The 19,514-nt window shown below is 42.2% G+C and overlaps 1 protein-coding gene across 7 annotated transcripts in view; it reads left to right on the top strand.

Annotated features, from left to right (window-relative positions):
* The first annotated feature begins 341 nt into the window (after positions 1 to 341).
* LOC123072311 (uncharacterized) overlaps positions 342 to 19,514 on the top strand; it is a 28,069-nt gene continuing 8,896 nt past the window's right edge. For 4 of the 7 annotated variants that reach the window (XM_044495865.1, XM_044495870.1, XM_044495869.1 and 1 more), the window contains exons 1-7: positions 345 to 556; positions 777 to 833; positions 3,276 to 3,346; positions 4,881 to 4,984; positions 8,221 to 8,290; positions 11,608 to 11,864; positions 12,725 to 12,841. In XM_044495865.1, the coding sequence (XP_044351800.1) occupies positions 4,895 to 4,984; positions 8,221 to 8,290; positions 11,608 to 11,864; positions 12,725 to 12,841 (534 nt within the window). In that variant the 5' untranslated portion in view covers positions 345 to 556; positions 777 to 833; positions 3,276 to 3,346; positions 4,881 to 4,894. Of the gene's footprint in view, positions 557 to 768; positions 834 to 3,275; positions 3,347 to 4,880; positions 4,985 to 8,220; positions 8,291 to 11,607; positions 11,865 to 12,724; positions 12,842 to 19,514 lie in introns of all 7 variants that reach the window. The other 3 variants (XM_044495868.1, XM_044495866.1, XM_044495871.1) reach the window with 3 other exon arrangements.

The raw sequence follows: 19,514 nt of genomic DNA on the forward strand, positions 1-19,514 counted from the left end.
CCTTCTTGTTCTTGTTACTAGACTTGACTTGAGGCATGTAAGTAGATAAGAGTAAATGCTTGGCAACGTAAGAAGAACTTTTCTTGCGAAGATCATCATTGATTGCTTTTAAGAACTCATGCTCTTGCTCAAGATTGAGTTTTTTTGAGTAACAGCCATTATTTTATTTTTTTGAGACAAAACCATTATTTTAGTTGAGCAATGTCATTTTCCTGTAGTTTTGTAGGGGTCGTCAAGTGTTGCTACAAAGGCCCAACAGGAAAAGCCCACAGGTAAATCTCTGAACTTTTGTGCACTTGTAAACGAGACTCAAAAATAAAATAAAATTGTGCACTTGTAAACCTGATTAGCCGAGAGGTCGAGAACCACCAGATTTTCCAAATTTGGCCCCCCGAAACCCTCTCTCGCCCCCGCCCCTCTCGCCGCACGGCGCTTCCGCCGACCGCCCTCGCCGAATCCAGGTGCGCCGCCTCCCCCTCCTCCGGGAGGCCTTCCTCTCCCCGGCCGCGCGGCGCGTGGTGTCTTCCGCCTGGGTCGATTCTCCCGCGGAGTTCAGGTGCGCCGCCTCCCATTCCCCTCTCCCCCCATCTCTCCCCCGCGACCCCGCGCCGCCTCCTCTGCAAAAAAATCCCCAATGTCTCTTTGTTGACTGGCAAAAGAAATCCCCATCGACGGCGCATCGATCTGGCTTGTTCCCAAACCTAATTTGTTTCAACAGGTTCCGTCTTGAGAGTAGTTCTCGACTCAAATCGTTTTGTTTTTGTGCGGAATCTCAGGTTTTTCAAGATACGTGGGCTTGGGACGGGTCGGAACACCAAGAAATTCGGATTCAGGTAAATCCAGCAGTCATTGCCACACCAAAGTTTTCCTGATATTGTTTCATGATGAGATTTATGCTCTGCTCTATGCACATTCCAGTGGTTAAGTCGAGGGCAAAGAAAAGAAAACGGATTAACCACATACATTTCTAAATGCCGATACATCTTTACTTATGCACTACTAGAACGCAAGTAGAGGAGGGTAGGGCACTTCGGAAAGTGGTGTTTCTCCCCGTGTTGCTATTATTGCGTATATCACATATCATTCAGCGTATGTATACTGTAAGGGAAATCCAGTTAAAAGAAGTTCCAATATATGTTCTTGTTATCGTACATAAAGGGGCGATGACAGGGAGAGGCCTGGCATCTCTTGATTATGGTGGTTTCAAAGTACATTTCGCTGAAACACATCTGCTTATAGGTTGGCATAAAATCGTGGTAAAGAATGACCCAATCCCATTTTGTTGATTATGGTGGTTTCAAAGTACATTTCGTTGATAGCCTATGACCCAATCCCATTTTGCAATTCCCCTATCAAAGCTCATCTTTCACCAAGTTGCCATCTCCACTGAACCTAGGCAAGCTGACAATATTTTCCAAATCAACCCAATTTACTTTGGTCTCTCTCGCTAATTAATCCTTAAGTGACTATTAGGCACTGTTCTAAATATCGGTCGATATCTTCACTTAATAATAAATTGTCGATGGCTTTTGTTCATTCGTCGTCACACATTTTGCAAAAAAGTCCACGTACTTTCGTGAAATCAACATGTGGTCCTGATTTAAGTGAGAAACCCCCTCTGAGGTTTCGGTTAATCAACCTGCAGTCCTATTTTAAGTGAGAATAAAAAACATGTCGCTTTTTGCAGAAAACCTCCTGAGATTTTGGTTAATAAACCCATTGTTTGTCTAGATTTTTTTTAATATAGATTCAAATGCTTTTTTAAAATATTCATATCTTTTAAACCGTAACTTTAATTTTAACATGTTATATATGAAAATTGATTAGAAAAATGTGTAGAATATGAATATGATGTTATTTTTACCTGTTAATCATTTTTAAATGCTATTTAGGTATAGATTCAAATGCTTCAAAAAATCATATCTTTTAAACCCTAACTCCAATATATGAAATTTGATTAGAAAAATGTGTAGAATCTGAATATGATGTTGTTTCACATGTTAATAATTTTATAATGTTGTTTAGGATGCAACGTTAATTAGTAGTGCATGACCCGTCTTTCTTTTGTACCGATGCTAATTCAAATGGAAAATGAACACCTCAACAAAAACAAATTGGAGATGAAAGAAACCATCTATGACCATGCATGTCCGTCAGCGAGAGTGGGAAGAAGGATAAACAACAAGACTGATAAGATGCCATGTTGAAGTAAAGGACGTGGACCTATTCGGGTCTTGAGTCATGGTTATTATGTTAGGTGTGTGTGGTATTTTTTCTCTCCCATTGCACCTCTTGAATCCACAGGTCATGGATGCGATAACCCATATCCATCGCATTAGCTGGTCTGGCTGATTAATCGGCTGTCAGGCTGATTTATCCATGTGGGCTGATTTATCCATGTGGGACGATTAACTGAATAAAGGGAGAGAGAAATTTGGGCTCCAAAATTTTGGCCCATTCCCTCCTTTACCCCAAAACTGGGCTTTTAGGTCAGGCCCGCTCCCTCCCTTCTTACCCTCCCCTCTCCTCGTTACCCTTGTTGGAGGAGGCGAGGAGCAGCAACAGCCGTCCCCGCCCCGAGCAGCTGTTGGCGCCGTCAGCCAGAGGCCCCGCCACTCTAGGATCTAGGCACCCAGCTTCTTCCTCCTGCTCGAGTTTGCCGCCCCAACCCTCACTCCTCTAGGATCGACCCAGTCAACTAGCAGAGCAGCACGGCAGACGAGCTCGCCGTCCCTTCCCGAGCTCGCATCCCTTCTTCTTCCTGCTCTAGGTCATCGTGCCCCTCCCCAAGCAGCCGTCCCCTCCTCCAACTCCTCGAGGATCCAGTCGATCCCTCGAGCTTGCCGCCCCCTCCTCGAGCACTCGAGCAGTCGCCGGCGCCATCCCCGTCCCTTGTCCATGGCACCACTAGTAGCCGCAGTTTCCCTTTTTATATTCATGTGTACAATAGCATATTTAGACGTCGCGGAGTCTAGGTGCGCCACCCCTCTCCTCCGGGAGGCCTTCTTCCCGGCCACGCGGCGTGGGGTGTCTTCCACCGGTTGATTCTCCCGCGGAGTTCAGGTGCGCCGTCTTCCCCTTCCCCTCCTCCGCCCCTCTTCCCTTGACCCCGTGCCGCCTCCTCTGCAAAAAAAATCACCAATGTCTTTCTGTTGACCGGCAAAATAAATCCCCATCGATGGCGCATCAATGTGGCTAGTTCCCGAACCTAATTTTTTTCAACAGGTTCCATGTTCAGAGTAGTTCTCGACTCAAATCGTTTTGTTTTTGTGCAGAAAAGTCTCAGGTTTTTAAAGATACGCGTGGGCTTGGGACGGGTCGGGAACACCAAGAAATTCAGATTCAGGTAAATCCAGCATTTATTGCCGCACCAAAGTTTTCCAGTGGTCCGTATTGGTGATATTGTTTCATGATGAGATTTATGCGTTGCTCTATGCACGTTCCAGTGGTTAAGTCGAGGGCAAAGAAAAGAAACTGGATTAACCACATACATTCCGAAATGTCGATACATCTTTACTTATGCACTACTAGAACGCAAGTTGAGGAGGGTAGGGCACTTGGGAAAGTGGTGTTTCTCCCCATGTTGCTATTGTTGCATATATCACATATCATTGGGAATCCTGTTAGAAGTTCCAATAGATGTTCTTGTTATCGTACATAAAGGGGGCGATGACAGGGAGAGTCCTGCATCTCTTGATTATGGTGGTTTCAAAGCACATTTCACTGAAACATATCTCCTTATAGGATGGCATAAAATCCTGGTAAAGAATGACCCAATCCATTTTGTTGATTATGGTGGTTTCAAAGTACAATTCGTTGATAGCCTATGACCTAATCCCATTTTGCAATTCCCCTATCAAAGCTCATCTTTCACGAAGTTGCCATCTCCACTAAACCCAGGCAAGTTGACAATATTTTCCAAATCAAATTCCGTAACCCCAATTTACTTTGGTCTCTCTCGCTAATTAAGCCTCAAGTGACTATTAGGCATTGTTCTAAATATCAGCCAATATTTCAGTTAATCGGTCGGTTAATTTTGAATCCATAGGTCATGGATGCGATAACCCGTATCCATCGCATTAGTTGGTCTAGCTGATTAATCGGCTGTCAGGTCGATTTATCCATGTGGGCAGATTAGCTGAATAGAGGGAGAGAGAAACTCGGGCTCCAAAATTTTCGCCCGCTCCCTCTTTTACCCCGAAACTGGGCGTTTTAGGTCAAGCCCGTTCCCTCCCTTCTTACCCTCCCCTCCCCTAGTGGTTGGAGGAGGCGAGGAGTAGCAGCCGCCGCCGTCCGCGAGAGGCGCCTGCACTCCTCCAGGATCCAGGCACCCAGTTGTTCCTCCTGCTCGGGCTCACTGCCCCATCCCTCACTCCTCTAGGATCGATCCAATTGACCAGCATAGAGCATGGCAGATGAGCTCGCTGCCCGCTCCCTGAGCTTGCATCCCTTCCCGCTCCAGGTCATCGCCCCCCTCCCCAAGCAGCCGCCCCCTCCCCCAACTCCTGGGTCCAGTCGATCCCTGGAGCTCGCCGCCCCCTCCCCGACCACTTGAGCAGTCGCTGGCGCCGCTCCTGTCCCCTATCAATGGCGTGCCCTAGCAGCCGCAGTTTTCCTTGTTATATTCATGTGTACAATAGCATATTTAGGCATTTAGTACATTGCATGTTGCTATGTAGCCTAAGATATATAGATATGGCCCTAGTTAACCTACCGATAAACGTGTTACCGATAAATTTAGTTAATGGGCCGATTCACTGATTAATCCGTACAATTATTTATTTATGTAGTTTAGTGTTGATATTAATGTATGCATTTTATTTAACTTAGTTGAGTGTGTGATTCTTAATCTTCGTAGTTAACACAACTTTTTATTGTAGTTGGGTGGCTCAGAATGGACCTAATACTTCCGTTTAAAGTTGGAGATGCCGTAGAGATAAGATCCTATAATGTTGGTTATAGGGGTGCATGGTTCCGGTGCAAGGTACAACTTGCAATTTCTTTAACCTTGCTTGTTCATGTATGTAAATACATCTCTCTTTAGTACGTTTTGTCAAATTACTATTCATATGCATTTTCATACATGATACTTTCCTAAATTATACTCTCTAGATTTTTGAAGATTTAAGTTTGGTAAACTTTGACAAGTTTATATATAGAGAAAAATGTCTAAATTTATGACACCAAATATATATCATCAGATACATCATGGGACCTACTTTGATATTGTATTTATTTGGTAGTAATGTTAATATTTCTCTTAGTAAACCTGATCGAACTATACAAGGTTTGACTTATAAAAATAGTAAGCTATATGCTCTATATTATGGAACAGAGGAAGTATTATTTACTTTTTGTGGTCACTATGACACATTTCATAATTTAGTACCTTAATTATGTAGCTATATCTTTGTCTTTTACCTCATTGGAAAAGTACTCCTCTATTCGGGTGTATTAGGCCCCTTCCCAAATCTTAAAATTTGAGATTACAAGGCCCTTCATCTATTCCCCTCCTAACTGCAGTGGTATTTACTCGGTTTCCAAATCGACATTAATTCCCCTTCATTCATGCAAGCCATTTTCCCCTTGTTATGAGCGTTTTTGGCATCAAATCACACTAATTCTCTCTCCCTATTTGCTTTGCCTTGGAACTAGTGTTCTTTCAAGAAGGGCCTTGTAAACTCGAACAAGAGGAGTATGATCAAGAGTATTGATTCAACTTTGACATTCTCATATTTTGCCGTGTTTGTTAATTTGCACTATGTCTTAAGTATTTTTTTTCCATGCCAAGTTGAAGTTTAAAGCTGCAACTCCAAAATCTTTTGTTTGACACCCTCCATTTGTAGAGATCTCCTCTTATGCGTGTAATGTCTCAAATTTAAACGCCAATTTTGCCTTTAGCTTCTCTTAGAATGATTATTTTCTCTCTTGCTTATGTATCATACCTCATCCAACCTGACAATGGTAGGAGTGCCAAGTAGCATACCATCATTAATAGGATTAGACAGGAGTAAATAGCATAAAACAACCGCAATCAGTGTTAGGGTTCTGGAAAATCGCCACATTTTAACTTCGTTCCCAACACCATTGATATTGGGGCTATTTTTTCGCAAAAACACTGATGACACAATTGGTTAATTACCCCGTTTATGATGGGTTGGGCCCACTCATCAGGCAAATGTCGCATGACATAATGATTGTAAGCGATGGACGTCATGTGGATGTTAGAGGCATTCTCTCAAATACTTGCATGTGCTGATGCTGCCAGCTATGGCCGTAGTGTGCGTTGGTCATGGCACACTTCCCCCATGGTGAGCTGGCGTCGAGCACCGTCCAGGAAACACTCGACATTGTCGCTGCCGGCCATGAGCGTTGCGTCTTGGCTTAACAACAAAGTCCACTTTTTCTCGTGGTCGCAACCAATGTCCACCCTGAGCCAAACCACCATGTCCATTATCTTCACCTCCCATTGTCTTCCAAATTAATTGGACTGAATCGGTGTAAATCGATGGCATGGTCTTCATGTTGTCCGTCACTTGGTACCTCTAGGACCTCCTTTGGCTCACCTGGGCTCTGGCTGTAATGCTGGTGATCTCCTCCTGCCTGCCGCAGCCACCTTGTCACACCATCGCGCCTAGAGTTGCGTGCACATGCTCGCAGCTAGCATGCCGTGCCAGCTGCTGCGGCGACCCCGATGTTCATGATTGTTTCGCCGAGTTGTCCTACTCTAGATCGACCAGGCATCCGGTGGCTAGTAGTTTACTGCACGTGTGAAGCTACCTAGCCTGAAGGATCCATCAACGTCAACTCTACATGCATGTGTCTTCTGGGCAGTTTGATTTGTATGTGCGTGATGCTGCGGCCTACCCGGCAAGATCGTGACGTGCAGCTGCGACACATTCCATCTTAGGGACCAAGGCCGGTGTGCCTAGTCAGCAACACGTCGCCGTCGCCAGGGGCTTGCGAGGGGGGATGTCAAAGACAAGAGGCTGCGACAACGATTTGTGGAGGAAGAGGGATGCTTTGAGGGATGGGAGCCCCGCCTCCCCAAACGCTTTGCTGGCGAATTGCTCGGCGGCGACGCCCTCAGCTTTTGCGAGCTCAGTAGGGACATTTTCGTTGGTAGAACTGCACAGGTGACAGGATGATCGGCGTGGTGTGGTCCAACTCAATGGCACATGCAACGGGGATGAGCGGCATGGCATTGCCATATTGGTGGCAAGGAGGATCAACTTATGATCCGGTCGCAATTGCACCAACATGCACGCAAGCTGTTCGAGGAAATGTTGTAGAGAGCAAATAGTTTGAGAGAGGAGGGTTGATGCTGATGGGTGGGCCCCACATGGCCACACCCAACTTAACGGTCGATACATATGGAGTTGACATTTTGTGCCATGTCCGTGCTTACATGTGGGCCCGGCTTTTCATATGCACAGTCAAAACTAACCAACTGCGCCATCAGTGTTTTTTATGAAAAATTAGCACACTATTGGCAGTATTGGGAGCAAAGTCAAAATGTGGTGGTTTTCCAAAACCCTAACCCAAATTGTGGTGGTTTTATGCTATTTACTCGATAGATGGACATGCCTAAAGGTGAGGATTCATCTTTTCATGCTATATCTTGGCCATATGTATACCAGCACTTGCGACACTTGGTACTTTTAGTGCTTGACAAAGTGTAGTCCATGGTGGCCGCCGTATCAAGATCAAACTAGATCTCAATAAGTACATGTCTCATGAGTTTGGTTGGTACCTTGATGATTGACAATGGACTACCAAACAGGAGGATGACACCCTATAGGGCAGAATTCGTAAGGTGTCACTACTTTCTGTTGGCATAATGTCCACCCTAGAGGACCAAGCACAATCCATGATGGTTTTGATGTAGACATCTAGCAGTGCACTTAGATTCATTATTTCGTATGTCGTTGACGTTAGCCATCTCTTAGTGTTGTGGTTTAGTTGGGGTGTGTGTCTCTCTAGCCAAGAGTTAGAACCATGGTGCTCGGGGGCTACTATACAGTCTTCCTGTAAAAAAAATGTAAAAAATGTGCATTTGAAAGAAATGTACCTTAACTAATATTCTGCTTATCTCATTTTGTGATAATCCATCTCGTACGTTTCACCTGGCATATTGTTACTTCTTTGTTTGGACAAAGGCCTATTTTGTTTTGTATTGTGAGATTGGATGTAGCTAAATCATCTCAATTTTACTTTCAGATCACCGATATGTGTATCAGGAGTGGTCACATGGAGTGTCAGGTGGAGTATATAGACTATCCAGATGAAAGTAAGGAATTGTTTTATGCTGAGAAATCAAGAATCCAATAATATTAGTTTCTTCTTTGAAATTTGTTATTTTGTGCTCTAGGTCTGCCCCGAGTGCTAGCATATGATCAACATGCTTTTGATTTCTAAAATGCTGGATTGATTTTAGTGTAAACGATGAACTCTTTAGGCAGCAAATAGACTTACAAAGTTTTTAAAGCTTGGAAAACTGCATACGATTCTTGCTGACAAGTACTCCATTTCTGCCTTCAATTAACTTCACACTCCAACTCAAAATTCTTGTTTAAATAGGTAGCACCAAGACATGTTTTTGCTTGATCTCATTGTAACTAGCTTCAGCCGCATCTGTCCATTGCAACTTTCCTTTCTTCAGATACTCGGTAATTGGTGCCATGATAGTTGTTAAAATTCTTCACAAATCGTCCATAGAAAGTTGCAATGCCATAAACAAATTCTTACCTTCGAAACGGTCTTCAGAGTTGGCCATTCTCGGATTGCTTCAACCTTAGAATCATCAACACGAATACTGTCACATGTTATGACAGATCCTAGGAAAAAAAGTTGTGTTTGCAGGAAAACACATTTCTTCAAGTTGACGTAGAGCTCATTTTCCTTTATTGCTCCTAGCACCTTTGAAATGTGATCAAAGGCTTCATTCTCATTTGCTTCAAGATGTCATCAAAATAAACCACAACAAATTGGACTAGAAGGGTCGAAGGACTTGATTCATTTGAGAGTCCAAATGGCATGACTAGTCATTCAAACAACCCTTCCTTTATCTTTACGGTTGTTTTCCATTCATCCTCGGCTCTGATACGAATTTGATAATAACCACTTCTTTGATCTAGCTTTGTGAACACTCTTGCTCCACTAAGCTGATCCAACATATCTAGGGTATCTTTACCTTACGGTGATTTTGTTGATGGCTCAACTGTCCACACATGCGCCAAGATCCATCTCTCTTTGGCGTGAGCAGGGCTGGTACAACACATGGCCTGATACTTCATTGAATGTGCGCCTTTTGCAACAATTCCTCCACTTTCTCCTTCAATATATCATGCTCGTTTGGGCTAATTCGGTAGTGTGGAAGATTAGGAAGACTCGCTCCTGGAATCAAGTCAATTCTGTGTTGAATTTCTCTCATCGGTGGTAGGCCTTGTGGCTCTCCAAGTATGTTACGAAATTCAACTAATAAGCCACGTACCTTTGTCAGAGATGCAATTGTCAAGTGCTCTTCTCCCTTTACAATAATTGTAGCAAACAAGTTTGCCTTCTTCAAGTCTTCTATAAACTCATTAGAGGTGTGGGAGATAGTTAACATACTTCTCCCCTCCTCCTTAGAGGTATTGCCATCAATTTGGTTTGGTAGAATAATGATATTTTTCTTGGTCCAAATAAAAGAATAAGAATTTTTTCTTCCCTTTATGCATCCAGATCCAATTGCTAAGGTCTCCCAAGAAGAACATGCTGGACCTTCATATCAATCACACCACACAACACATTTATGCAATAATTCATGTACAAAGAAAGTAGCAGGTCGCATTGTACGGTGATCCTCATATTCACTCCTTTCTTGATCCACCCAATAGTGAAGGGATTTGGATGGTCATGAGTTTCAAGCTTTAAATGGTTCATCAAATTATGGGAGATAAGATTCTCGCAGCTGCAACTATCAATCGCTAATTTGCACACCTTGTCATCACCATGCATTTGCTCTCAAATATTTTTTTTCGTTGTGTGTTGTAAGGTTGTGGTGTGGAGCATAGGAGACGCTGAATCACACATACCACCTCTCCACCTTCTTGACAAACCTCTTGTCCCTCTACATCTTCATATTCGTATTCTTCCTCATCGTCTTCACCATCATGGATAGTTGTGTTAACAAATTTTTGCAGTGGACAATCGCTGGATACGTGGTCACCACATTCATAGCATTTTGGGGCATTTTGGGCCTTTAAGTGCCCTCTAGTTTGCTTCGGGATGCGTCGATCGTTTTGCCTTTGGTGGAGCGGTCTTTTCCTCCAGTCTATTAGTGTAACTCTTCGATGAGCCTTCGGTATGAGGATATGGGGTCTTAGTTGTCTTTTTTGTCCTGACAAACCTCTCGACCTTTATGGCTATAGCTTGTGCTTGATCAACGGACCATATTTGCTGCATTATCAATCGATCTTGAATAGCATCATTGATGTACCTTGCGACTTGTTGATCTTGAGTCTCGTCAAGGTTGCACCCTACTTGTAGCATTGGAAACTCCTCCGTGTAATATGAAACAATCTTATTTCCTTGAGCATAGTTCTGAAATTGGATAAATAGGATCTTAACATATCAACAGGCAAAAATCCCCCTTTCAAAAGACTCTTCATTTGCCAAGTTCTCCTATAAGCCTACATTCTTCTTGAAGGCGATGCCACCATGCATCGTTCCTCCTTTCAGCTTGTGCGCGACCAAAGGAACTCTGGTCTTTCGGAATATCCATGACCTCAAAGAAAGTCTCCACTTCATATAACCAATCAAGGCACCCTTCAATATCAACCTTCCATTGGGATCTCAACGTTCACTTATATGTATACCTTGCAATTGGGTACTCTTCGATATGCATAGAGATCAGATTCTTCAAGGACATCATCATATTCTTCACCTTCAAAAGCTTCAACATAAGTTGGCCTTCTTGAAGTATGCTGAACTGTACGTTCTTGTGGTAGTGTTGCACCAAGATTACATCCCTTTCTTCGTCATTGAACGTGTTCTTCCTCTTTTGATAAATCTTTTTCATTGGTAGCAGGGGAACACATTTTATTATCATCTCAACCAGCTGATCGAATCTTTGGTTAAGATCTTCACACGATGCTTTGATATGTTGTTCTGCAACATCTATTCTCTTCTCCAAGTGCTTCATTGCTTGCTGTAATTCACTCTCAAAGAGAAAACCACGAACTATTGTGGATCAACAAGGCTCTAGTGCCACCTGAAGCAGCACAAGGTTGTGGAGGAGCAACTCCACCTCGTTGCTATGGAGAGTGCAACACAAGTGCCGCACTAGATACCGCTCTAGAGGTGGGAATAGGCGAATCTGCCCTCCATTGACTAAGTCAACTTAGCAAGATTTTTTGCCGTGTTTTAATTCTGATAGATGTTGTACACTGCTAGTGTGAAGTTGAGTTGAAAATGTATCAGCATTTTTTTTTGATTTTGAGTGCTGGACTTTCGGTTCGAAGAGTAAAATACTGTACAATTATGCTAACAGACCTGGAATAGCACATAATTTTTGTGAGACTGTCAGCTCTAGTTTTCTAAATTATTTCTTTTATGTATTGACAGGAAGGAAATGGAATAGACTCTACAAAATTCCCCCAAAATGCCGTAATCAGAAAGCAAGTCAGAATAGGGAGATCATGCTACGACCTCCTTTTCCTCAGTGGTGTTGGGAGAATGATATTTGTGAGCATGGGCAACAAATGGATGTTGTAGCAGTTGTAAGCAGTCCTTGGAAAGTAGGTGACTTGATTGATTGGTGGTACACTGATTGTTTCTGGACCGGGAAAATTATCGAGTTGCTGGATGATGACAAAGTTAAGGTAATAATTTATTATGGTGAACACAAATGACACTTGCCTGGCCCTTCCGTGAAATCAAGTAGCTATCCACTGTTATTTGAACTCATTAATTGCTTTGTTCAAAAAGTTATCAAAATTTTCATGTTCAGAAAATCACATGAGGGTAGGAGTATGAATAGTATTCTTGTTTATTTGCATATAATGATTTCTCAATTTATTATGCTTTTTGACCGGACGCAATTTATTATCCTTTGTTGATTAGACACAAGTTATTTTGCTTTTTTGACTTACGTTTTTATGCTTGCAATATTTGCACATAATTATTTATTGAACATGTTGCATGCATGCTGATTTCATGTTGTGCTTGCTATATTTGCAAATTATACTAAATATTAATGTGTTGTATTGGTGATGGCGATAATGTGAAACGGAGAAGGGACTACAATACAAGTTTTAACTTACCAAACATGTAATGATCCTTAATGCTAAGACAGACATTTCTTTAAAAAAATTCACATTCATAACACTAGAAGAACCACAACTGTAAATTTATCTACCACTGGTGTTGTTGGTACCAAATTTTGCTGGTGCTATAGATGAAAAATTGAGTCTGGTCTCAGCCAAAGTATGAGCGGTATGGCATCCAAAAGAAGGCAATGCTTTCTATTCTAGCAAAAGGATTTGAACATCTCTCTACGCACATAGTTTTGTTGTTGTATGTATAATGTAATGTTTTCTCTTTGGCTTTTATTTGTAAGGATAACAAACTTATTTCGTTTTTCGTTGCACTAGTGTATATTTTACAATACCTGCATTTATTGCTACATTTGGTGGTTACATTTAATATGAGTTGTATTGTACTTTTTCTACTTGGTCTACAGATAATTTGTCCTGAAATACCATTAGGTGAAGGTGGATGTTGGGTTGCCCATCCCAAGGACCTGAGGCCAGCGCTTGATTGGTCCCTTGAAAAAGGTTGGAGCGCCCCTCTTTCACAGGTAATTGAACTGTCATTCATTGCTTGATGAAAAATTCCTATTTGATCTCATCCTTCTCAATAGTGCTATAAACCGTTTTCAAATGTCAACAAACACATTTTTCAAGGGTGGTAAAGATCATGTGCAATTAACAAGGTTCTACATCATATGTTAAAGTTCATATGCAACTAACATAAATCTACATCATAGTTCCAAATACCATAGTGAGCTGAATGAGCCGTTGATTGATAATTAGTTAACATACCCTTTTTGTTTCCCTAAAGAAGAGTGATACCATTTTCCATGGTGGGACTACTTTTTTGTTTAAACATGTTGTTTTCTCAGTCTTCTATTTTGTCAAGGATGATTTAATTTCTTCTTGTTTATTATTTAGTAGAAATTTACATTTAGTAACTATAATTGGTTGTCAGGCTTTCAAACTAGGAATTCCTAACAAGTATTCTTGTTTATTGAAGTTGAATGTGTGGGATACTTGGTGTTTGGGGTATTTATTTCAATTTACACAAGTCACAAAACGCAAAAATACGTTGGTTGTTATATTGCTATTTGGTTAATGATAATGGATTCCTGCTTTGGGAAAAGTGATCATGCTTTCAATCCCTTCTCATGGATGTCTCTTAACATTCCATTGACATGCTTGATCATTTTGATCGTAGGATGATTCTCTATTATGGAAATGTAGAGAAGAGCACTGCTAGAAATTTTTATTAGCAAGAGTAAAATTAACCTTTTACTCTACAGTTGGTGGCTCTTTCTGAGTGCCTACTTGATTGTTGTTTTTCCTTTTTCTTACCACGCTCTTATTCCATAGTTTACCGCATCCAACAAATTTAACCTTTTAAGTGGGTTAGTGTCATGTGGACTAAAGGCTTTATTGTTATTGTTGTAAGTGGGTTAGTGTCATGTGGCATACGACATATGGAATAAAACACAAATGTTGGGAAAAGACAGAAAAATAGATAAATCAGGTCATTGTTGACACTCCAAAGACTAGGGGGTAAAACATTAAAAATTACTCTAATATAAAAATTGTACTTGGTCTGGGTATCATTGAAGAAAAAATGTTCACTACTCTTTACCCTAGCGCCAAAGGAAAGAAGAAAGTGTTGCATCCTTGGTGCCATATCCCTCCACGGTTGCAAAATAACCCACAAACATCCAATGGGGTTATTTGATGGTGATATGCAATAGTGCAATGCATGTTAGACATATGAGGGGGAGACGATCATACAAGGACAACAATCACAACAATATGTCACAAAGGTACGCCGTTTGATGACGGAGTTTGAACATGAGGCCTACATCTTCAGGACTACGAGTGCTCTTCTCATTCATATTGCTACAGTATTGCACACTGGTCGACCGGGTGCCGACACATGCCACCCACTCCCTCGGCGTGCCTGTGCTATTATGTTTGGCATTGCTTACATTTCCCACAATATATGAGGTTGTCGGGGAGTAGTGTTGAACTATCGAAGGTACATACCCTATGGGCGTGGATGGGCCAAGTCTACCAAAGAGTGCCTAGGGTCCCCGAGGCCTAGAGACGGTCGTACAAAGGTAGGTACCGGGAGGAATAGGGATTCTATTGTAACTAGAAGATATGTTCCTAATTTTGTAGAGGATTAGATTGTTAAGCTTCATGCACTTGCCAATGCAACCGAAAGTCTGAATTGATAGAAAGGGCTAAACAATCCACATATACAATTCAACACCCCTCTCACATGTGACGCAGGAAGTCAAAACATAAATAGACCTAGAGGTATGGCTCAAGAGGCGTATACGTGGGCACAGAGGGGTAGGGCTGGAATTCGAGCCGAGTCGAGCCAGCTTGGCTTGCTAAAGCTCGTTTCGTTAACGAGCTAGCTTGACTCGACTCCTTACTATAACAAGCCAAAATCCAAGATTGGCTCGACTCGTATAACTCGTGAGCTGGCTCGTTTAGCTTGTTAAGTTCGTTAAGGATATGGACATAAAACCTTACGAATATGATAAATATGATTACTTGGGAATGTAAAATGTACGTATTAAACATGTACAATCTTCACAAACAATTGTAAGCATGTACGAGCTTAACTTACAATTGTCGGTATCATCAATGGCGCAGGCGTGAAGCTGCCGGCGTCACGATTCACATGAGAAAGAAACAGGAAAGATAGGAGGGGAATCGGCCGTCTATAACTTTGCTAGGAATAGGAAATGGAAGGAGAGAAATCGTCGCGTGCGACGTGTGAGTCTCCTGAGTGGTTGGGCCTTGTCTTGTGCGCCAGGGACGCATGGTGTGCTTGGCTGATCTTTTGTACGAAGCCTAACGAGTTACACGAGTACTTGTGAGATCGGCTCCTTTAACTCAATCTATAAACGATCTTAAACTAAAGCTCGGCTTGACTCGTTATTCATTGAGTTCGAGTCAGATTCGAGCCGAGTCATGAGCTACTCGTTTAGCTCGTGAGCTTCGAGCTTTTTTTCTAGCCCTACAGAGACTTGAACTCGTTATTCATCAACAAATTTTAGGTAAAACGCGAATGCCAGGACTTGAACTTGAGACCTTGGGCTCTGATACCATGTTAAGCTTAATGCACTAGCCAACGCAACCAAAAGTCTGAACTAAAGTTGGGCATTCCTTTGGTCGGGCCAGGTTTTCGGCTGGGCTTTAAAAAGCCTGACACTCAATAGTCATGCCTGACGTCGGCTCGATCAAACAATTTTTTGTGTTTTGCAAGCCTGAGCCCAGTCGAACGCATAAGCCCGGAGTCTGGCTCGAATGCCCGACAATCACAGTTATCAAACAATTTGCAGAACGAGATACGTGTAGATTTTAGTGCATTCACTGGACAAGCTATAAAAAAATATGGAAGAGCACGTATATACATCAGAGACGAGATCTAATGAATTGGATATAGCATTAGTAGTAGCATTTTGTCAGAAAAAATACACAACAGTAGCAGTATGGAGGACAAATATTCAGATCCATACATACACGCGAACTACACAAAATACTCCCTCCGTCCAAAAATACTTGTCGGAGAATAGTACATAATACATGCTCATGGCTTGACAAGCCTACAAATCCATTGGATGGTTTAGAAAGAAGAGACAAATGAAAGAAGACAAAAGAATCACTCATTCGTGAGTGCATCACCACATGAGACAAAAATACTATTCCGTATTGATTTCTCCTCCACGTATGTTTTGACTCTAGAATAGGATCCAGGGCTAGATCCATGCTGCAGCAGCAAATCGAGCATAGGCCAGAGGGAAGGAATACGGTGAGGACTTGCAGGTGTTGAATAAATAGGGATAGGAGTATCAGATCTATTTTGTGTGATTTAATCTGTGTGGTGGTAGGATGGAGAAGAAGGCCAGGGAAGAGTTATGCGCATACTGAGCGGCGTCGTCATCGTGCGTACCGGCAGCGTGCGGGTCGAATGGCAGGGCAGCCTCCGCGGAGAAAAGGGAGCAACCCTGGATGTGTGAAGGGGCAGTCTAGGGTTAGGAGGAAGGGGATAAGGTGGTTTGTTTGGGAACGAAGCAATAAGGCATGGGAAACCGACGTTTTATAGGGCGGCGGGTGTTTGCCAGGTCTCTAGATCTGTGCAGGTCAGGTTTGCCCAGGCTAATTTTGGGCCTAAACTAAAAGCCCGAGCCTGGCCCAGATGAACCTGTTATTTTTGTGCCAGGCTTGGGCCGGGTTGCACATGCCTAGGTTTAGCCTCAACTATTTAAAGGGCTAGACGATCTACATATGCACTACAACACCCCCTCTCACGTGTGACGCGGAAAGTCAACACGTGAATAGTCTCAGATGCATGACCCAAGAGGCCTGTATGTGGACACAGAGGGGGTTAGCAACCAATTTTAGATAGATTGAGAAAGCCAGCACTTGAACTCAAGACCTTGGTCTCTAATACCATGTTAAGCTTTATGCGCTAGCCAACGCAACCAAAATTATATCTAAGCTAATGAAAAAGGCTAGGCAATCCACATACAGTTCAACACCCCCTCTCATGTGTGACATGGGAAGTCGACACGTGAATAGACTTGGAGGTGTGGCTCAAGTGGCCTATAAGTGGACACAGATGGGGGTAGCAAGAATTTTAGATAAATTGCGAAAGCTAGGACTTGAATTCAAGACTTTGGCACTGATACCATGTTAATCTTCATGCACTAGCCAACACAACCAAAAGTCTGAACTAATATGGTAAGCTTCATGCATTGGCCCCTGCAACCAAAAGTCTGAACTAATATGGTAAGCTTCATGCATTGGCCTCTGCAACCAAAAGTCTGAACTTATGAAAAGTGCTAGGCAATCCACGTATACACTTCAACATAGATAAGTGAAAAATCAAGACATCATGCTGAAGAAAAGGTGCCTATAAAAGGACTCGAAGACCTCTGCCAAAGACATTCAGATAACCATTCAAGTCATTCAGATCACCATTCTCACAAAATGCATAGCAGGACGTAGGGCTATTATACATCTCAAGGGCATGCACTTGAGTAACCATGTCTTTGTTGTCTTCAACGAGATTCCTTGGGCTCGTACCCACTATACTATATTCCATGAGACTGACTCGGTCCTAAGACTGACAGTGGATTTATCTTTGATATGGACTTTAACGTGACTCTGCACCCTATGCACAGAGTGTATGACTCTAAGCAATACAACTCGTACAAAATACGTGATACATCCAACAAACTCCACCTTGGCGAACATATTTTTTAGAAATACAGGGAAGCTCTTGCTGGCTCCATATAAATGAAACCACACAAACGAGATCCGGGCTACAACCAAAATATTCCAACAACTCAAAAACTACATCTAAAAGGAAGAACAAGTCTAAAGAGGGAGCTTCACAAATGCCGGACATCTTGTGATGTTTTCGTTGAAGCCGTCCGCAACTAGGTGATCTCCAGAGGTGATGTAGGGCTTGATGCATCATTCTTTAGCAAAGGCCATTCTTCACGTGTGGGAGAGCCAAAGACAGGTTGCTTGAGGCCTGTTATCTTCACCTAGGCACAAAAAGTCGCTCAGAATCAACAGAGGTTTCCTTAAGTTGGTTGAAAGGGAGTTGCATAAGGCCTCCAAACTTACCTTTGTTTGATCCTTTGCCAGGATGAACATCCAAAGCCTGACAGTTTTCAAGAAATTCCACCCAACCTGCTTGATAGAAGACCACATGGTGTTACTGAAAATCTCCTAAACTTCTAAATACACCACATGGTAGCGGCACAAACAATATTAAGATTAGAATTCTTATTAGAAATGCAAAACCTAGCAACAGATTCGTAGTCTCTCCCTCGAGGAATCCCAAGTGTTCATTAATTGCTGGCCATATAGCTTTGGCCACTATGTAGTCAAAGAAGAGATTGTGAATATTTTCATCTTCTACACAGAAAAGACGGCCTAGGGGTTTAATTATGTGTCTCTTTCTAAGATTGTCTCTAGTCATAAGTTTATTATGAGAGAGCAACGAAAGGAGGATGTGGATTTTTTGGGGCACTACCAGTTTCCAAATAGCAAGGAGATACACACGCCGCACTCTGCTAAAATTGATAGCATGGTATAGAGAACTAGTATTGTAATGACCTTTGTTCTCCAGTTGCTAGACTAAAGAATCAGTATCATTATGAAATGAAATGCTTCTAGCAATACCTGCAAGCTGGAACCATTGCTCTATTATCCAGACAGTAAAATTTCTCTTAAAGGTAAACCTAAGTTGGTTACCATCTCAGGCCTCTGCAATAGTTTTAGAAGGCTCATTGCAGACTGAATAAAGTGGCCAAAATTGAACAATTAGAGGGGAAGTACCGAACCAAGTATCTTCCTGAAACCTAAGTTTAGCACCATTACCTATATGCCATCTATACCCAAATTTAATGGATTTTATGACAAAAGGAACTAGTAAAAATATTTGGGTTGTCAGTTTTGTACTTATGGTCAATAATCATCTTCCAAGGCTTATCCGCTCCAAGTTATATCTTTTAATGCATGATCCTAATAAGCAAATATTAACCTCTTGTAAATTTGGCACACCTAAACCACCAAATTCTTTCTAGATGCAAGATAATCTCCAATTAACCAAGTGCAATTTCCTATGGCCCTCAAAATCATTCCAGAGGTGGATAGCCATCTAAGAGTTAATGAGTTCTATAGCCCATTTGAGGAATTTGAAGATGCTTCAAGCAAGTAAATAGGAATACTAGCCAGTTAGGCCTGGATAAGGACCGGTCTTCCTTTATAAGAGAGGAGTTTCCCTCTCCAGCCTGCCATTCTCTTAATAATCTTATCAATCAATGGTTGGATATCCTCTCTTCTAAGCTTATCATTTTGGAGGGGTATTCCTTGGTACTTAATAGGGAATTGACCTTTACTACATCCAAGAACATCTATGAAGGGTGTAGCTCATCATCTTCCATATTAATGGGAATGGGCTCACTTTTGCTAAAAGTTAAGTATGATACCAGAGACTTGCTCAAAGTAGTTCAGGACCCATTTCAGGTTCCGTGCTCTTTCCAAGTTCTTGTCAACAAAAAAGATGGTGTCACCGGCATATTGGAGGTAGATGATGCCTCCAACCCATACAGAGGTACATAGCCCTTGTACCAAGCTGTTAGTAGCAGCTTTCTGAAGCATTTCAATTGGAACATCTACAATCAAATTAAAAGGGGG

The sequence above is a fragment of the Triticum aestivum genome, chromosome 3B (assembly GCF_018294505.1).
Source record: "Triticum aestivum cultivar Chinese Spring chromosome 3B, IWGSC CS RefSeq v2.1, whole genome shotgun sequence".
NCBI lineage: Eukaryota > Viridiplantae > Streptophyta > Magnoliopsida > Poales > Poaceae > Triticum > Triticum aestivum.